Source organism: Mycteria americana, chromosome 7 (genome assembly GCF_035582795.1).
Source record: "Mycteria americana isolate JAX WOST 10 ecotype Jacksonville Zoo and Gardens chromosome 7, USCA_MyAme_1.0, whole genome shotgun sequence".
NCBI classification, from domain to species: domain Eukaryota; kingdom Metazoa; phylum Chordata; class Aves; order Ciconiiformes; family Ciconiidae; genus Mycteria; species Mycteria americana.
Genome location: NC_134371.1, coordinates 42,644,323 through 42,660,826, shown reverse-complemented (window position 1 = coordinate 42,660,826; position 16,504 = coordinate 42,644,323). Strand labels below are relative to the sequence as shown.

The 16,504-nt window shown below is 36.6% G+C and overlaps 1 protein-coding gene across 1 annotated transcript; it reads right to left on the bottom strand.

Annotated features, from left to right (window-relative positions):
- Positions 1-3,509: 3,509 nt before the first annotated feature.
- RGS21 (regulator of G protein signaling 21) lies at positions 3,510-9,633 on the bottom strand. The gene is made up of 4 exons (XM_075508148.1): positions 9,623-9,633; positions 6,065-6,141; positions 4,669-4,835; positions 3,510-3,713 (listed from the first exon to the last, which is right to left on the bottom strand). The coding sequence occupies exons 1-4, from the start codon at positions 9,631-9,633 to the stop codon at positions 3,510-3,512; spliced, it is 459 nt and encodes a 152-aa protein (XP_075364263.1).
- Between the last annotated feature and the right edge of the window lie 6,871 nt (positions 9,634-16,504).

Here is a 16,504-nt window from a genome sequence, read left to right as displayed (position 1 = left end):
GCTTTTCACAAGTGCTTTCTATTTAGCTACAGCAGTATTTTCTTCCTCTTTTTATTATGGGCTAGCAAAAAAAACCACAATAAAACCTCCCTAAAAATGCCACCATAACTTCTGTATGATAATTATTGAACGTGTAATATTAAGTATTAACAACACTGTAGTCTTCTTTTCCCATCGTAACTCAGAGCTGTTATTAGGATAAATGATTCTGGGTAACGTGTTAGCGCTTGAGGTTCCACAGGAATAGGTGATGTACAAACTTACAAGAATAGTTGTGACCCCTCTCCACAAAATTTATATCCAGGTTTTCAAACTTTAGTGGCTTGGACAATGAGGATATTAGCCTGATATTAAGTGGCTTTGCTCTGAAGGATTGCTCTGAAGCCTGAACATAGATCCTGCCTTCCTGGAGTGTTTGCATGCTCCCCAAATATTAAAGGGCATAAATATATTACATTTTGATGGAAGATGGAGGTACCTTCTCATTTTCATAACTGCTGCACAGCAAGTTATACAATTGGGCCAAGCTCATGCTGGAAGTCCTTGGTAAAGCTCTGGGATTTTGACAAAGTTCAGTCTATATCTTCTAAATCACACTTCAGTGCCTGGCCTTTTCCTATGTCAAATTATCAGAGCTTGGATGCTAGACTGTGACCTTTTTTTGGTGTTGTAGAATTATGAAGCATCAGTTTTAGACCTAGAAAATAAAGAGAAATAAAGACTACTGGGTCCTATCTTTCACATCTGTGTGTTTTCAGATACTTTCTGAAATAGATCTTTAATAATAAGTTCTATTATAGAAGTTTTCAGAAATGTGATTGTTAAACTCCAAAACACTTCAATATGCTGTAGATTCTTCTGTTTAATTGTAATTGCATATGATATAGCCAGATAGTGCTCTGAGGGTTTTAAAAATTAATTGTGAATGTGCATCCAATTATCATTGGATATATATGAATTTATAGTGATCATTTATTTAAACTTTGCAAAGTTTCATCTCATATTTAAGCATTTTAAACAGATTAATTAATAAAAATGTTGAAAGGCTTGATCAGCAACAAAAGTTTAATTAACTTAGTTAACTAGCATAGTTTTAATTAGGGAGTTATGAAAGGATTAGTACTGTGACTTTACACTTGAGTCTGTGATAACCCCTAAAAGTGCAATTACCATACATTTCTCTTAAAACATTCTAAATTAATTAAAAATGTGTTAAAACCATTCATGATGCTTTATTATGTAATTATTAAAATTAATGTCAAATGCTAAAATGTTAAATGTTAAGAATGATCTACTCTTTTGACAATAATTATGCTGTTGATCATAGAGAATCAGCCAGACATCATGTGGACATGATGCTTCCTACTATTGTTTTTATATAGTTATTGGAATAATAACATGCATTATTTTTATCACGTTTGACTAATTTATTTATTTTTTTAACTTCTCCTTATGCTGTGTTTTCAAACAGTCAGGAATTAGAGATCCCTGGTAGCCATCTTTCTACCACTTTCTAGCTCTGTTTGTGATGGGGTAAAGTCAGAAGCGTGCAAGTTTTAAAGGAGCACAGAGAGACCTGTGAGATTTCAAGATCGCACATCTATTTCAGGGTACTTTTTTATCCTTAGGTCCCAAACGATTGGTAGAGCAGAATTTTTTGGCTTTTTACTTGCCCTACTAAGAAAGGTGACGTGATCCTACTTCTTCCTACATGTGGGAATTTTCTCTTCTGAAAATGATAATTGGATTTGTAAGAAGGGAAAATAACTTGCTACATTTTTGAGTAAATGATGTAATTTTAGTAATCCTGACTGCTGTCTTTACTGTGACTTTAATCAGCAGAAATCCCCTGGTGCAGAAAGGATACCAAGGCTCTGCTGCAGGCGGAAGTTGCAATTTTCCACTGAAGTATTGCAAAATGAATGGTAGCTGTGGGACTGCAAAACAAACCCACATCCTCCTTGTAGCTCAACCTCAGCGATCGTGCTCATTTCTGTTAACCACTAGTACTGGGGAAGAAAGAAAAGAAAATGAAATGCAGACAGCAAGAAGAAAAACTACGTGATAGAATAAATGATGGGTATCAAAGAATAGATACTTTACACCCTACCTACCTACCTGCATAAGCTGTGGCAGGACATTAACCTAAGTACATAACTGAAGGCAGCATATTGGGGCTTTCAGACTCCTTAATATCCTTTATTGTCTAACTGAATTAGCTCCTTAATGTAGTCTGACAAAATAGAGAGGATCTTTTGCATAGGGGATGTGATGGTGTGTAGAAGGCATGAAGAGAGTTCCAAACAGGGAGAGATTCCTGGAGACCTAGAGCAGCTCAAAAGCGAAAGAATCAAAAGGATCAAACTCATATCAAATGAAAGATTTTTCTTTTTTTTAGAAATATCTTATTGCTGTCTCTTGTATTTAGAATTATCTTCCATAGTGAGGATTCTTCCTGCCCCATATGGTTTAAAGTATTTTTTCCTTCAATACTATGCCACAGCTCCTTCCTTCACCTAACTATATGCACTAAATCCTCTAGTAGCAATGAACGAGATCAGTGCGTGCATTTGGAGACACCTGAAGATTGCACTAGAGTCCCATCATATCGTGCTTCTTTGAAAAATAACACCATGACTAAATTCTGATTTACATGTTTACTTGCCTAAAACTGTTTCTCTGATGCCTACTTTTCTGCTTATCTGTATTTCATTGAAAAATGGTAATAACTATTGACATTACTTCTTGATGAGTGCATGGGACAGTATCACTGATAGAGTTGGAAAAGCAAAGAAAATGAATTATTAATTGAAAATACACAAAGGAAGATTGACTTGGTTTTTTTCCAAAATGCCTACACAGTTAATAAATGAGACTTTTCAATAAAAATATAAATGAAATAAACACAAAGAAAATTGAAGAGAGTCATGTTGAAGACAGCTGTGTTATGAAACATTAATTTGCTCTGAATGCCAGGAACATTTGTTATAAAGCAGCTGCCTATTTATTAAATATTACCATAGTGTGTTATCTACCATATTTCTACTTCTCCTGATTTGAATTGGTATGAAACATGTTTAAAAGAGGATTTTAAATCTTTTTGCAAATTACAAATAAGATGATGAATGAATGAGTAAATGTATTCAAGTCCCCTGAAAGGAATTGATTTTTGAGGCCATACTTCTAAAGAAAAATCAACGGCAAACCAGAAAACCAAAACATTCTGCTTAAAAATGTGAAAACACTTTGCCAAATAAAGCAAGCACTGGAAAAATTATCAATGGCAAACTTCTTTACTAAAAAGGTAGCTCAAATGTCTTGGCATATTCCATCCTGTTTCTTGACTATTTCTCCACTGTTACTAGAAAGTATCATGTGCGTATTATGCTTAAAAATAAGCTGGCAGAGGCAATCCTTAGATCTGGTTTGTACAATCACTTTAATAAAATATCATCTGACTGAGTTGCAACAGGAGACATTTACAAATTCATAATCCCTCAGGTATTTTCTCACAAAAATGGGAGCCATCTCTTCTGATTACCATTCTGTTGCTTCTTTACTAGTTCCTTGTACGCTTCTGACCTTAGAAACCTGGGAAAAGAGTCCTTTGCCATGAGACTATAGATTAACCTCTGAGCATCATCAAAGCAGCTGAGGGTGGGCTCGGAGATATTCTGAGAGATGTGGTTTTTGGTATGGAAGTCAATATTAATCTGTAGGAAGAAAGGAGGCATAAAACCAATGTCAGTTTGATTGGAAAGCTGAGGTCTGTTTGTGTACAGGACAGAGTCTGCATTTGAATTTCTTCCCAGATACCCTGGCTGATGCAAACAAGCAGGAAGGTCATCCCTTCACTTTCTAGCGTACTGAATTCTTAATTTTGTTTGGCTCTTAAAAAGATGGCATCACTGAAAAAGAAGGGAAAAACTTGCTTCTGATTATCTCATCTTTTTGCCAAACCAAATCCTATGAAGTACCGACTACCAAAGAGTAAATTAGAGATGAAGGTACTCAGCATCATTTTAGGTTTTGGCCCTAGGTACTTTGTTAGGATTTTTTTGTTTTTAATAATAACAAAATGAATTTCAATTGTACGTGGGGACATGCAAAGCACACTCATTATCAGAGGCAAAAACATCAGTATAAAAGTTTATTAGGGAGTAGAATGTGAACAATAATTAATTAGCAATTTGTTCCTTCCCAGTAAGCATTTTTTAAATAATGATAAAATTGAATGCTGAGATGGAAATTTTTGCAAGTTTGCATTTTAATTTTCATCATGTCAAAAATACCTGTACAAAAGAACAAATACAATTATTAACATTCCAGTATACTGGTCCCTAAAATACAGAGGAAATGGTGCTTATTGCATTATAAAAATGGTTAGAGAAAACAAATTATATTGACCATATACTTCCTTAAATCTTAAGGTAGAAATTTCAGAAGGTGAGATAAACCCATGTCCTATGTGAAGAATGTATTTAAAGTATAAACCATAAGAGGTCTTTGCTTCACAGAGTTCCGCACAGTGTTTCCTACCTGGTAAATACCTGACATGAAGTACAGCCACGTTGAATTGTATTTTCTGTCATTCCTGGAAGTTTGGATAAGAACTTTCCACTTGATTCCCATCCTCAGTACCCAAAGTACACACAAAAAACTATTTACCTCCTTTGGAGCATCAGCTTGTATAAAGTCAGAATAAATCTTTTGGGCTTTTGAGGCGATCTTAGTGGAGGACTTGGTTTTCTTGAAGTCCTCACAAGCCAGCCAGAACTCCACATTCTCCTCACTGAACTCTGACTTCAAAAATGTCCGAAAAGCTGCCAAACCATCTGGGGAAAAATGCATGAGAAGATGGGTAGAGGAAAACTGAAAGACCAATGCAGATTATGTGTGTGTATATACACAGGTGTGTGTGTGTTTATATATGAAGTATATATAGTGTAACTTATGTGTCTGATATTGTTTTGCCTGTCAGCCAGCAGTTAGTCTTAAGAGGCTGTTGTAGGAGAAAGAAATAGGAGATGAAACTATAGCGATGATGAGGTGATTAAGAGAATTCTTTTAGAGAGCTACTAATTGAGGAATGCTCCCAATACCTGCCTGCCACGGTTTGGTCTCTCTAGCACGGATACACTAGTCAAAAGGGGATCCTGGAGATTTTGGTCTTCAAGAGTATTTGTAGTGACTAGGAAATTAGGGATTTGAGGCTGACCCCTGGTCTAAGAAGCAAGCAGAAAATTAAGTCATGTTGTGGTAGTGTGCTCCTCTCAGGGCTGAGGTTAGCCTGCCTAAATAGCATTTCCAACTCCTTTCAAGTAATGATTAAGACTTGGATGAAGAGATGGACTCGTCGTTACTTCTTTGTTCAGCATTTTTTTTCACTTTTAAGAGAAAAAGAAACTGTTTTAAAATTAATCCAAATCACAAGCTCTTAGAAAAGAAAGCTGACAGCGCCCAAACTTAGTTGTGTTAGTCAAGTTAATGCTATTCAGCAACAGCGTGGAAGCACCCCAGCGTCCAGGCCACAAAGTTACTGCAGGAAAATGGGGCAGGGGCAAGGAAATTTTTAAGTTACATGGGATTTGGGGTTTCAGGTCAGTAGGAATGAGATCTCTTGGAGAAGTGACTTTCGATATATTAGAAATAATCACTTTTTGTTTGACTGAAAGTCAATGGACAACATGTATATTTCTTTGTAACAGGAATACCTATGAAAAGGTTTGTGAGTTTTTTATTTTAAAAAAATAGGAAAAAGAACCATTGCACGGAGAGTTTAACAACTGTTATCTTCATAAAACAAAACTCTTTCAGAGCACTTCTGCCTTCTTAAATGTCCCTTAAGCATTGGCCAGACGGTATATTGTGTTTGCAGCTTGGAGAAACGTGCCCCCTCTGCCCTGGAGCACAGCAGCTCACATGCCTCCAGCAGTAAGTACCGCTGGCGTGGGTCAAAGCACGTGGAGAGCTGAACTGGAGAGCAGCGTGAAAACCCGACAGCAACACCTGTGAACTGGCTTGACACACATTTTTTTAAAAATATTTTTCACTTACTTCTTACCTTTATTAGCTAGTAGTGTATCCACAGACTCAGGCCAGGCCATTGTTTCCCCAGCGTTTGACCTGTGGAAACAACATCTATCCTTGAAAATAGCATTGTGATCTTTTGCCTGTGCAGTCCGTGGTAGCTAGTCTATTATTTGGCTATTTCCTTGAGGGAGCAGGGTGAGTAATTCATGTTACCCTATGCACTGAACAACAGAAAGTCCACAGAAAGTCTGACACACCTTTTTAGGGTGTAGGGAACCATATAGACTCATAAAGTACAGCGTTATTTGACACTGGCAACTTGATTATTCATCCAGGAGGTAGCAGTAATGCTTGCAATTGGTTGAACTGTAATAAAAGCATAGGAGGGATATTCATGTTCTAGAGTGCATACGAATTTCTTCTCAAGTTCAAATGGATTAACTATTAATTTATATGACATTTTTTGCTTGGAATGAGTAGAATTATCTAAAACGTTATCATGCTAACAGTGGTAGAATAAATGGGCATTATTTCAGTTTCTCAGTGGTATTAAAAATTCATTGTTTTGGCTCTTCCTTTGTAACTTGCTGTAGGCTCCTGTTAGGAATGAGACATGGAACTAAATGGACCCTTGCTCTTATAAAGCCTGGGTGCTCTGAAGATGTTCAAGCTGGTTCAGAAGCAAGGTTTAGTGTGCAGGCTAAAGGAAGACAGCCACACGATCTGACAGGCAAACGGATGTCAGATAAGGGAAGTGCATGCTAAGTGTATAAAATATTTTTTTCTTAAAACTTGGGAAGGATGGTCATGTTCAATTTAGTCTATGAGCGTATAGATAAAAGAAAACTGTCTCTTATTTTTGCAAAATTATGTTTTGATTAAAATTACCATTATATGAGGTTTTAGTTTAAACATCCAGCAGAGAAAAAGAACCTCCTTTATTAGCATTATTGTTATTGCTTGCACTTTTTGTCACAAAACCTTGAAAGAATATAATTTCTTGAAAATGAAACATTTTGTGGAAATGTCAGACACACATGTGGAGACGTTAGCATGTGCCTACCTGCTTTCCTGCATGCCAGTTTTTCTATTTAATTTTCTCGGGTTTTTGGCAGTCAGTCAGTTTGCAGCCTCAGGCATTCCCAAATGAACATTAGTCTCATATCTACCATTCGGCGATAAGCAGGAATAGATGTTTCATCATCTAGCTTATATTTTGTTTTAGAATAAGGAGCACACTTCTTCAATAAACCTCAGTTCAGTGGTTTGTAACTGATTTTTTTTTTTTTTAAATAGTTTCTTTTAAGGAAAATTTTGGAAAAAAATTCAAATCTTACAAATGTCCTCAGCCAAAATTTTTGAGCTAGAAATTTCAAGTGTTAATCGATTCTTCTTGTAACCTCTAAAGACAGGTAGTAAAAGATGAAGAATTTCATTGAGCTCTTATCTACTTAGACTCAGTAGAATGTTTTTCCCAACTTATTTTAAATTTTAGTAAAATTAATGCATATTAATTTTTTTAAACATAAAAGTTTAAAGGGAATGAAGAATGTTTTACTAGCATTTTGCACTTGTGAAAGAACTTGAAATAAAACAAATAGTTCAAAGTGCAAGGCCAGAGCAGAGTAAGTTGGGTTTTTTCCCCATTTTGGATACGGATTTTTTTATAAGGAGACAAGGAGATGCATCAACTCTAGAATACCTGGAGAGGTAGGTAATAATTAAATAGATTGGTATCTCATGTTGCTTTTGTTGAACCTGTTACATTTTATACAAATAGTAGAGCTGTATTAACCAGACAGAGAAGAAACCAACTTTCTAATCCTCTGGTTACGTATCTTGTATAGGTTATGGTAGGCAGGGGGATTTGAAACTGAATTTACATTCTATGTGAATGTAGTAGTCACTTGACATCTTGGCAGCTCTGAAATGATTTGTGTGCATCTTCTCTCTCATTTGGAGGTAAGAAAGGGGAAATTGGAAAATTTGGAAACATTTTGTTTTGTTTCAGTGCAAAATCAAAACAAATGCCAGGATTTTTGAGAGAAATAGAAATCTTATTTTCTGACTAGACCCTGTTTCCGTTCGAAAAAACTCACATCTTAATTTTCATGGATGTTAGTCATTCTGTACTGAAAGGTTTTTCTCAGTTGGTCTTTCTGGTTTCAGACATGTAAATTCATGGGGTGTAATTCTTTTCTACCTCATGCCTAGATCTTGTATTCACATCCCTTAGGGAGGACAGGAGTTCATCCTAAGTAAAAGTAGAGCAGGTCATTCTTGGCTCAGCAAGGCATCACAAGCAACAAACGCTGTCCGCAATACTGAGGGGTGGGACATTTCGGTAAGTGGAAAACAGGGTGAAAAAGGCTCTGCTAAAACACGGCACCTGCCTGCACATGCTGTGCTGCTCTTTCCTCTAGGCTAGCATTATAAGAGCATGTATTCTCAAGGCTGACAAGATGTCCGTCCATCAGGAGAGTATTTTAAAGTAACCTTTGAAGTGAGGTTCACTACGCTTTTGAGGTTCACTACGCTACAGACTACCAGTCTGACCAACTGGTGTCTGAAATCACCTATGGAAAGACCTTTATGCTCACTATTGACTTTCTGCCACTGTATATACTAACTTAAAAAATAGGTATTTTAGGAGCTAAAAGGCTCTGGAGTCTGATAAACAGACCAAACACTTTGTTCTGTATAAAATACTACAGGTTTTCTTAATTTACAAAAAAATCCCACCTAGAATTCTGTAAAAAATATTTCATATTCTTAAGGGGACTCTGAGAGCTCAACTGTCAAAACCCTGCTCTGAAGCATACAGGTTAGTTTGTATTCCACAACCATTTCTCAGCATCACCAGTAATGGTATTTTCTAATTGTAAATTTATGAATAGATTATATGATAGTGTCACCATATTACATAGCTGTAGTTATAATTATTACAATAGATTGTGGCATTGACACCTTTAACAAGCAAGCTTTTTTTGTAGCTGTCAGTTTACTTGTATCCAGACTGCACAAAATTATCCTTAAACAAAAAGAATAAAATTATGCATATGTATACATATATATGCACACATACATGAGAAACTGGAGTGCAAATATAGTCAGTCTGTGTTGAAAACACAAATGAAAACTAAACGTAGCATTATGTAGTACTTTGTGAGACATCGTGTGCTGATGGAATTAATCAGCAGAGAATTTGTTTTAGTAACTGTAATAAACTTTTATCAAATATATAACAAATTTTCAGGTTGTTCAGTAAATATTTACTCGCTTTCTTGTCAAACAAAAAAGCAAAATGAAAGACCAGGATAAAACAGACAGCATGAACCTAATTCTGCTTCTCTTCCTTATGGTTAATATTATTTGTTTTAATATTTACTTATCACTCAGAGATTTATCTCGCTGATCTCATGGGATTTACTTGCCTGGGAATGGCAAGCAGAATTGACACCAAGGAATCAAAATAATCATATCCACTTTAAAGGGGGAAGGAAAATAAAAGCTGTCCAGATTATTCAAAAGTTGATCATCCCATCCCATAAATCTCCTATGATTAAAACAGCCATAAACAACAACTCACTTCACTGGCATTTTTTGTTCCACTGTCTGACTGTCACAGGTAGGGCAGAATTTCTTTTTCTGACTGATCTTCAAGCTGAAGGCAATGTGACAGCAGGAACAATACAATTAGCATGTGAATAACCAAACAGTACAATGCAAATTGACAAACTGTTTTTAACACTTCCTTTAAAATTATTTCTTTCAGAATCATGGCTTATTTTTTAACAGTGGCCATTCTAACTTAATCTACCAAAAGCAATTTTAATTAAAAGCAATTTATATGCAAATATCTCTCAAGGCATATTTATGTTCTGAACAACACCTTAACAAAGAAATCATCTTGTGATTTTTCTCATTGGCCATTTGGCTTACTGACTGTGGAAAAGAAAAAAGGAAAACGGGTTCAGTGCACAGAACTAGAAAATTCTTCTCTATAATTATTTACTCTTATATTGTATCTGCAAAGCTTATCCATCACCTTATATGTCTTGAAGGTCTAAGGCCCTTCAGACATTGTCTTTTTTGTTTATTCATACAAGACTTATCACAATGGGACCAAAGAGTGTTGGGGTGGCCATTGTTTGCACATTGATGCTGTTACAAATAATGGGATCGTGCAGTATTTGATACTTTCAATGCAGTGATTTTTTTCTACTCTTATTAATATTTAATTCTATGTGCCATCTTCTAGGAGCATCACTCTGCCCCAAAAACATGTTCATAAAATTTTGTCTTTTGCTCTTGATAATTATTCTTTCCTCCCCAGTTCTTTTCTTTCTCTGTATGTTCTTTGCTGTCCCTCGCTCTCCAGAACAAGCAGGCTTGCTGATTGCCTTCTTGTCTTCCTCCAAATCCTGTCCTGCTGCCTAATCCTTTGCTCACCCTACCCAGCTTCCTGGTTGTCAATATCTTCACTTGATATAAACAAACTTCCAGTGGTTCAGGAACTGGGATCCAGCTGTCCCAACCTGCAGAATAAGGGATTTTTGTCTTCTCAGTTAAAATATTTTACACCAAGTAGAGCAGCCTCAAGAGTTCAGGTCCTATTTGATTTTCCTATATGGTATAGTCACATACAAAGCTGCCTTCTGCCTGACTGAGGACAGTCTTTCTTATTTTAGCTATGTCTGTCTTCTAAGGTAAGAAAGAAAAACCCAAGCACCACATGCCACATTTTGACCTTAGCAATGTTACGGGGTTATTCCTTATCCTCACTTTTTGTGGATCTGTAGAAGTTGTTTCAGGTCAAACTATTTGATGAACTTCACATGGGACAAAAAATAGTGAATCTGGTCAATACTGCTCCAGAAAGCTGAAATCATATGGGAACAGATATAGAGAGGTGGGTTACTGGGATGATCGGGAGAACTGAACTGTCTTACAGGAGAATAATAAAAGACTTCAGTTTGTCTGTAAAATGAAAGCAAAGAGGAGCTATGATTGCCCTCTGTGAATACGGAGGGGTAACCCAGAGAGAAAAAAGAATTATTTTAGCTTAATGATCATACTGGCAAAAGAACAAATGTATATAAACAGCCAGTAAAAAAATTTAGGCTGGAAATCAGAAGAAGGCTTCAGAAAAAGTGTTGTTTTTAACTGTCTCCCAGGAGAATTTCTGTCCTCTCTACTCCTCTGTACTTCAAAGATAGAGCTTCATATATTTATGAAAGAGATTATTTTAAATTGTTGCCTGTGATAATAGGAAACTAGAAATGATGACCCAAGATACCCCTTTCAGTCCTCCATAATACTAAAAAAGATTCCTGGCAGCAAAATACAAATCCTTTCTGCAATTTCTTACCTTTGCATCCACTTGCTTCTGAAAATTATAACAGAAGGAGACGAGACAAATATGAATTATCATCCTGATTCTCTGCAGTGCTGCTTATTTTCCTTAACCAGTTATTTTCTCTTATTTCCACAGAGTATGTACTGCGGACTGTAACACTGTGCCAGACAGGACCAAAAGCCTTCCACGCATTGTGCTAGTAAGACTAACTTCAGCATCTTACAGGTGCAGAGAAAACCTTCAGCATCTGCATTTACCTTAAATCCTTTGCGACTGATTCAGTCCCAGGTTTGAGCTTTGGTAAAAGAGGATAAACATAATACAAAACCCAAACAATATTTATTTGTAGAGTTTCTGGCCTGGCAGACTGTAAATAGCTACAACTTGATTTTCTAACAGTGAGATTGTCTCTTTGTCAATTATTGTTGAAACAGTACTTTTTTTTCTAATGTTATGTTTTGTGATTGCTGGTCTACCTTTCTCACATAGCAAACAGGAGGTTCTTCTGCAAATATGTACAGGCATTTACAGGCATTACTATGTCTTGTTGTTTTTAGGAAGGGACTTTGCTTTTAAGTGGCCAAGACTTGGGAGCAGCTCAAAATAGGTGTTGAATTTTCAGCCAAGTAACAAAATTCTAGATAAAGGCCTGATGCAATTTTCCTCCAGATTCCTCGGTGTAAAGTCAGTGCAGTTATGAGGACAGACATGATACCAAATTAAGCAACACATCATTCTTGGATGATTCCATTCATTTCTTGATGTTTACCCTGTGTCTAATCCCAATGATTATACTCTTCACCCACCTTAGAACTGTGATTATAAATTGACTTATTTTACATTTTGAATGAATGAAGGTAATACTATTCTTGTTATATAATAGTCCCATTAACTCCTGTGAGACTATTTATGAGAGGGAGGGTTGCAGGATCTGGGCCTATTTTTTTTATAACCATCTGATAATACACTTTTGAAAAAAAGTAAAAGTTCCAAACAGTGCAACAGATGCATTTTTTAAAATTCCTATCTAATTGCCTGATGTCTGAATGATACAGACATGACCATCTCTTGAAGATTTTCAGTGCTGACAGATATTTTTAAGTCAGCCTTAGCAGCCACAGAAGGATGCTAAAACCCACAAGTATTCTGACTAGCACACAGAATAACTAGATGGATGCAATCTGATTGTTCTTGCATTTTACGGGGTACTGATCACAATTCACAAAAACACAAAGAAGCGCTGAGGGATTTTCACCATCGTGTAACGTGCTGTTCAGTGACTGCTTAGTCTATGTAAGCTGACTGTATTTCAGGTACACAGCAGGTAATAGGGTTGCTATTATTATTATCCCAGTACAAATATCACAAGTACACTAACCAAAGGTAGGCACAGTCACCTCTTCCCATAAAAAGTATCTGGGAGTATTGTCACGTATTTCCTCTGCTTGGAACTTAATAATTTCTTGAAAGAAACTAACATTTTACTGAAATTTCATAAGGAGAAAAAGTCATTTTAGTATTAAAACAAATGCATCAGCTGCTTGTGCAAATGTATTGGCTATTCATAATAAACAGAATCAAGCAAACAAAAAGAAATATGAATATGTACTAGAGATGGGCTGGAAATTTCACATAGAATTATTTCTAAACTTTTTGGAAATCTGGATCCAGCTGACACTGCTAATGTCTGCAGCTTCAGTTCCCTAATAACCTAGACTGGACTTGCAGAGTAGCTCAGGCCCTTATCTGCTCAGCTAATTTCAGTGTATCTTAAAAACTTTATCTGTGAGGCCTCTGGCTTAACATTTCTGTAACTCTGAGGACTGTGCTATGGATTTTTGTTTTGAGTCCCCTGCCTTTTGACAGGCCATAGGAGAGCTAGAACTGTAGGAAAGGGAATGTGGATCTATTGATTGAATGTTTCCTCCTTTGCCAATATTACTTGCTAAGGACTACTGATTTATTAAATATTTAAATCTCCTGAACTTTTAGGCTTACTGCTTAACTTTTTACTGATACTCATCTTTTACTCTTTAGCTATCTTTAGTTTCACTGAGTTATCTTCCTTTATGAAAAGCTATTGGCTATTTAGGGGAATAAGGCATGTCATTTTTTGTTCCTCTGACCCACATCTGAGCTAGATGCTAATCTCAATAGACAGTATAAAACAACTCTTCATGGTCAAACTATTGGTGTATTATCCTAAGAAATCACTTTCATTTATATATGTTCCTAAAAGAGTTCCTTTGTACTCACCTGAGTGCAACGTGAGAAAAGGTCACACTCTCCAATAGCTGTTTTGGTGTGCTGGTGTTTCCCCTGGATCAGGTTCAATATGTTATTGCCCTTCAGCACTTGGCCTCTGTTAAATCCATTCCATACCCAGGTTTGCTTGGATAGTGTTCTCTTGTATAGCGTAACCTCAGCAGAAAAAAAAGTTAATGTTCTGCTGGTCCAAGCAATTCAACCAAACAGAGACTTGCCTGCATTTCTTACGTTGGGAGAAGCGAAGATGATCTGAGCACTGCTGGCATCCTAGTAACATGGAAACGCCTGTCATACGGGATGCAAATACATTTTAATCACAGCACTATGTAAATGCCTACCTTCCAATAGCACTGCACAGCACGGTCAACTCACAAAAATATTTTTTTTTCCATATGAATAACTCTGTGTGTCTTCAGTATGCCACGGAGTTGTTTTGCATAAGAAAATGAGCTGTTATTTTCCACCCAAGCAAAGTATGCCCTTCAGGTAAAATGTTTTGATTTCAAGAACAATCTGTCAAAATGTTTTACAGCATTCTGGGCTCCTCATATACAGGATTTCCAAGTACTAGACAAGCACAAACATACATTAGAAGAGAACTGGAAACAATTCTCAAGAAAATGTGCAACCTTGACATTTAGTACTAACTAGCAGATTATTTGGCACAGCTCATGTCCTGGATGAATACACTGTTATTTACATAGCATCAGGCTTCACAAAACTTCATACAAGAAGCCTACATAGCACAAACATATAGGATCATATTATGACCTTGTGCTTGGAGACAGGTATAAATTGCACCAATGCAAGAATATACGAAAGGTAGGTATTATGCATCAGAAAGCTCTTGAACCGTAATTTCCTATATCAGTTGTCTCTTGAGTAGTGCCTTGTGGGTGGTCTGTCCCAAGCCAAGCTGTGCTAGGTGCTAGGAATGAATGAAAGGGAAAACCAATATACCAATGGTTACCTCTTTTTGTAGATGACTACTGGAGTCTGACTTGGAGTATGGACATACTCCAGTGTGCCCATACAGAAGTAATCTGGGCAAAGTATGTGTATGATGTAGGAGAGCTCCTACTGACTCCCCCACAGGGGAACAGTCCACATGAGGATTTAATCCTTAGAAGCCTTCTCTTCCTTGAGGAAAAACTGGAGTAGCGTTAACTGCAGAAATTTAAAACTAGTCTGGAAAGTTGGGAAGAAATGAGAGTTTCTAAAATACAAGCAAATTGCATGGTGAAGAAACAACAGTTCAGTGTTGTCCCTATGTTAGGCTTCAGCTTAATCTTCTGTCCTGTGTGAAAACTCTAAATTGACTTCCATAGGACTGTATTTGAAGCTAGTTAATTTTAGTTATGTTTCATAGAGAAGGCAATGATAGAGGCTAGATTGTAAATCTTGGCATCTAGATAATCTCTTGTAAGGAGACTTATAAGGAGGTTACACAAAGAGATGCCATTTAGGAAAGGAGAGAGAAAAGCTTTGGTAGAAAACGAGAGGGAGCTTTTATGAGACCAGCCCTAAATGATCAGAGTACAAAAACCAGAAGATGTCAACAAGGCATTAGAAAGAAAAAAGTAGGAATGGAACCAAGCTGGATGGTGTATAGAGGAAATACATTTTTATCTTTGGCAGAGAGCCACACAGGAGCTTAAAGGGCATTTGATTGAGGCATTTGACTAAAATGCAAAAACCAGAGTGGGATCTAGGACAGGCATCGGAGCAAGGCATAAGTTTATGAGCATATGAATCACTGAAGAGAAGAAGATGATTTTATGCAATTTTTTTTCTCAGTTGAGGTCTTTTGACAGTATGTGTGGAAAGGAGAGGGAACTGCATTCAAAGTAGTCGTTAATTAAGGCAGGCTGAGCAGCTGGGGACAAAAAGAAGAGAAAAATTATGTGCCTTTTGTGAGTCACTTACAAGTTGTAGCATGTAAAGGCATGCAAGAGCCTTAGTACCAATAGCCTACTTTAATAGAAGATGGAAATCTGTCTTTTTATTTGAGATTCTTTATCTTAAATTTCATTCTTCTTGTTTCTTGTCAGTTCAAAAATTAAACAAGTTGTCTTTTGCACAATAACAAATCCCAAAAGCCGAAGAAGAGATGTATTTATGTTTTTCCATCTCCCTCAAGTTAAACAAGAACAGCAGATAAGTATTCAGCTAATTTAAAGCAGCTAATTAGACCTAAGTATTGAAACAGGAGACAAACCTTTGTGCTATACAAGTCAGCAGATTATTTCCCTTGGGTCTGGAGACTTCCCTTTACTTTGGGTCTGGAGACTTCATGTATGTAAGGAGCAAAGTGAAATCTTTAGGTAGGGTAAATTTTTGTGTTGGTAAGAGGAGTATTTTGAGAGCTCTTACTGAATGATGAATGGCACATACAAATCTAAAAAGCTGCTACATAAAGTAATCCCCAGTAAAAATACCTGCCCAATAGGCTTTGTATATGTATTATTTGCACAAGTCAGCTAAACAAGAGGATTTACATAACTATGGCATTGATTCTGCCAAAACTGGAGAAGCCCAGCTATGTTCTCTGGCATAAATAACATCTGTGCAGGGCTAGCCCTTAGTCTCATCAATCCTGTCCAACTCAATCCTGGAACGGCATCACAGACTCGTACTGAATCTATGCTTAGTTCATCTTCCAGAATTACAGTAGAGCACTAAAGAGTGGAGCACTCATTTTCTCTCACTAAAAGGAGCATCTTCTAGAAAAAACCCTTTGCCACATAATTATGTCATTTTAGTTTATCTTTGTGCCCTTTGCCTTCCTTTCTCTGAATTTATCTCGACTTTCTTTTTACAGTAGTTCCCATGGCATTAGTCTGC

Bases quoted from the DNA above. Each gene is read 5' to 3' on its own strand.
- RGS21 (XM_075508148.1), bottom strand. The intron at 4,836-6,064 runs GTAAGAAGTAAG...ATTTTTCCCCAG, and splicing joins TACACTACTAGCTAATAAAG to ATGGTTTGGCAGCTTTTCGG. The intron at 3,714-4,668 runs GTAAATAGTTTT...TTCTTCCTACAG, and splicing joins AAGCTGATGCTCCAAAGGAG to ATTAATATTGACTTCCATAC.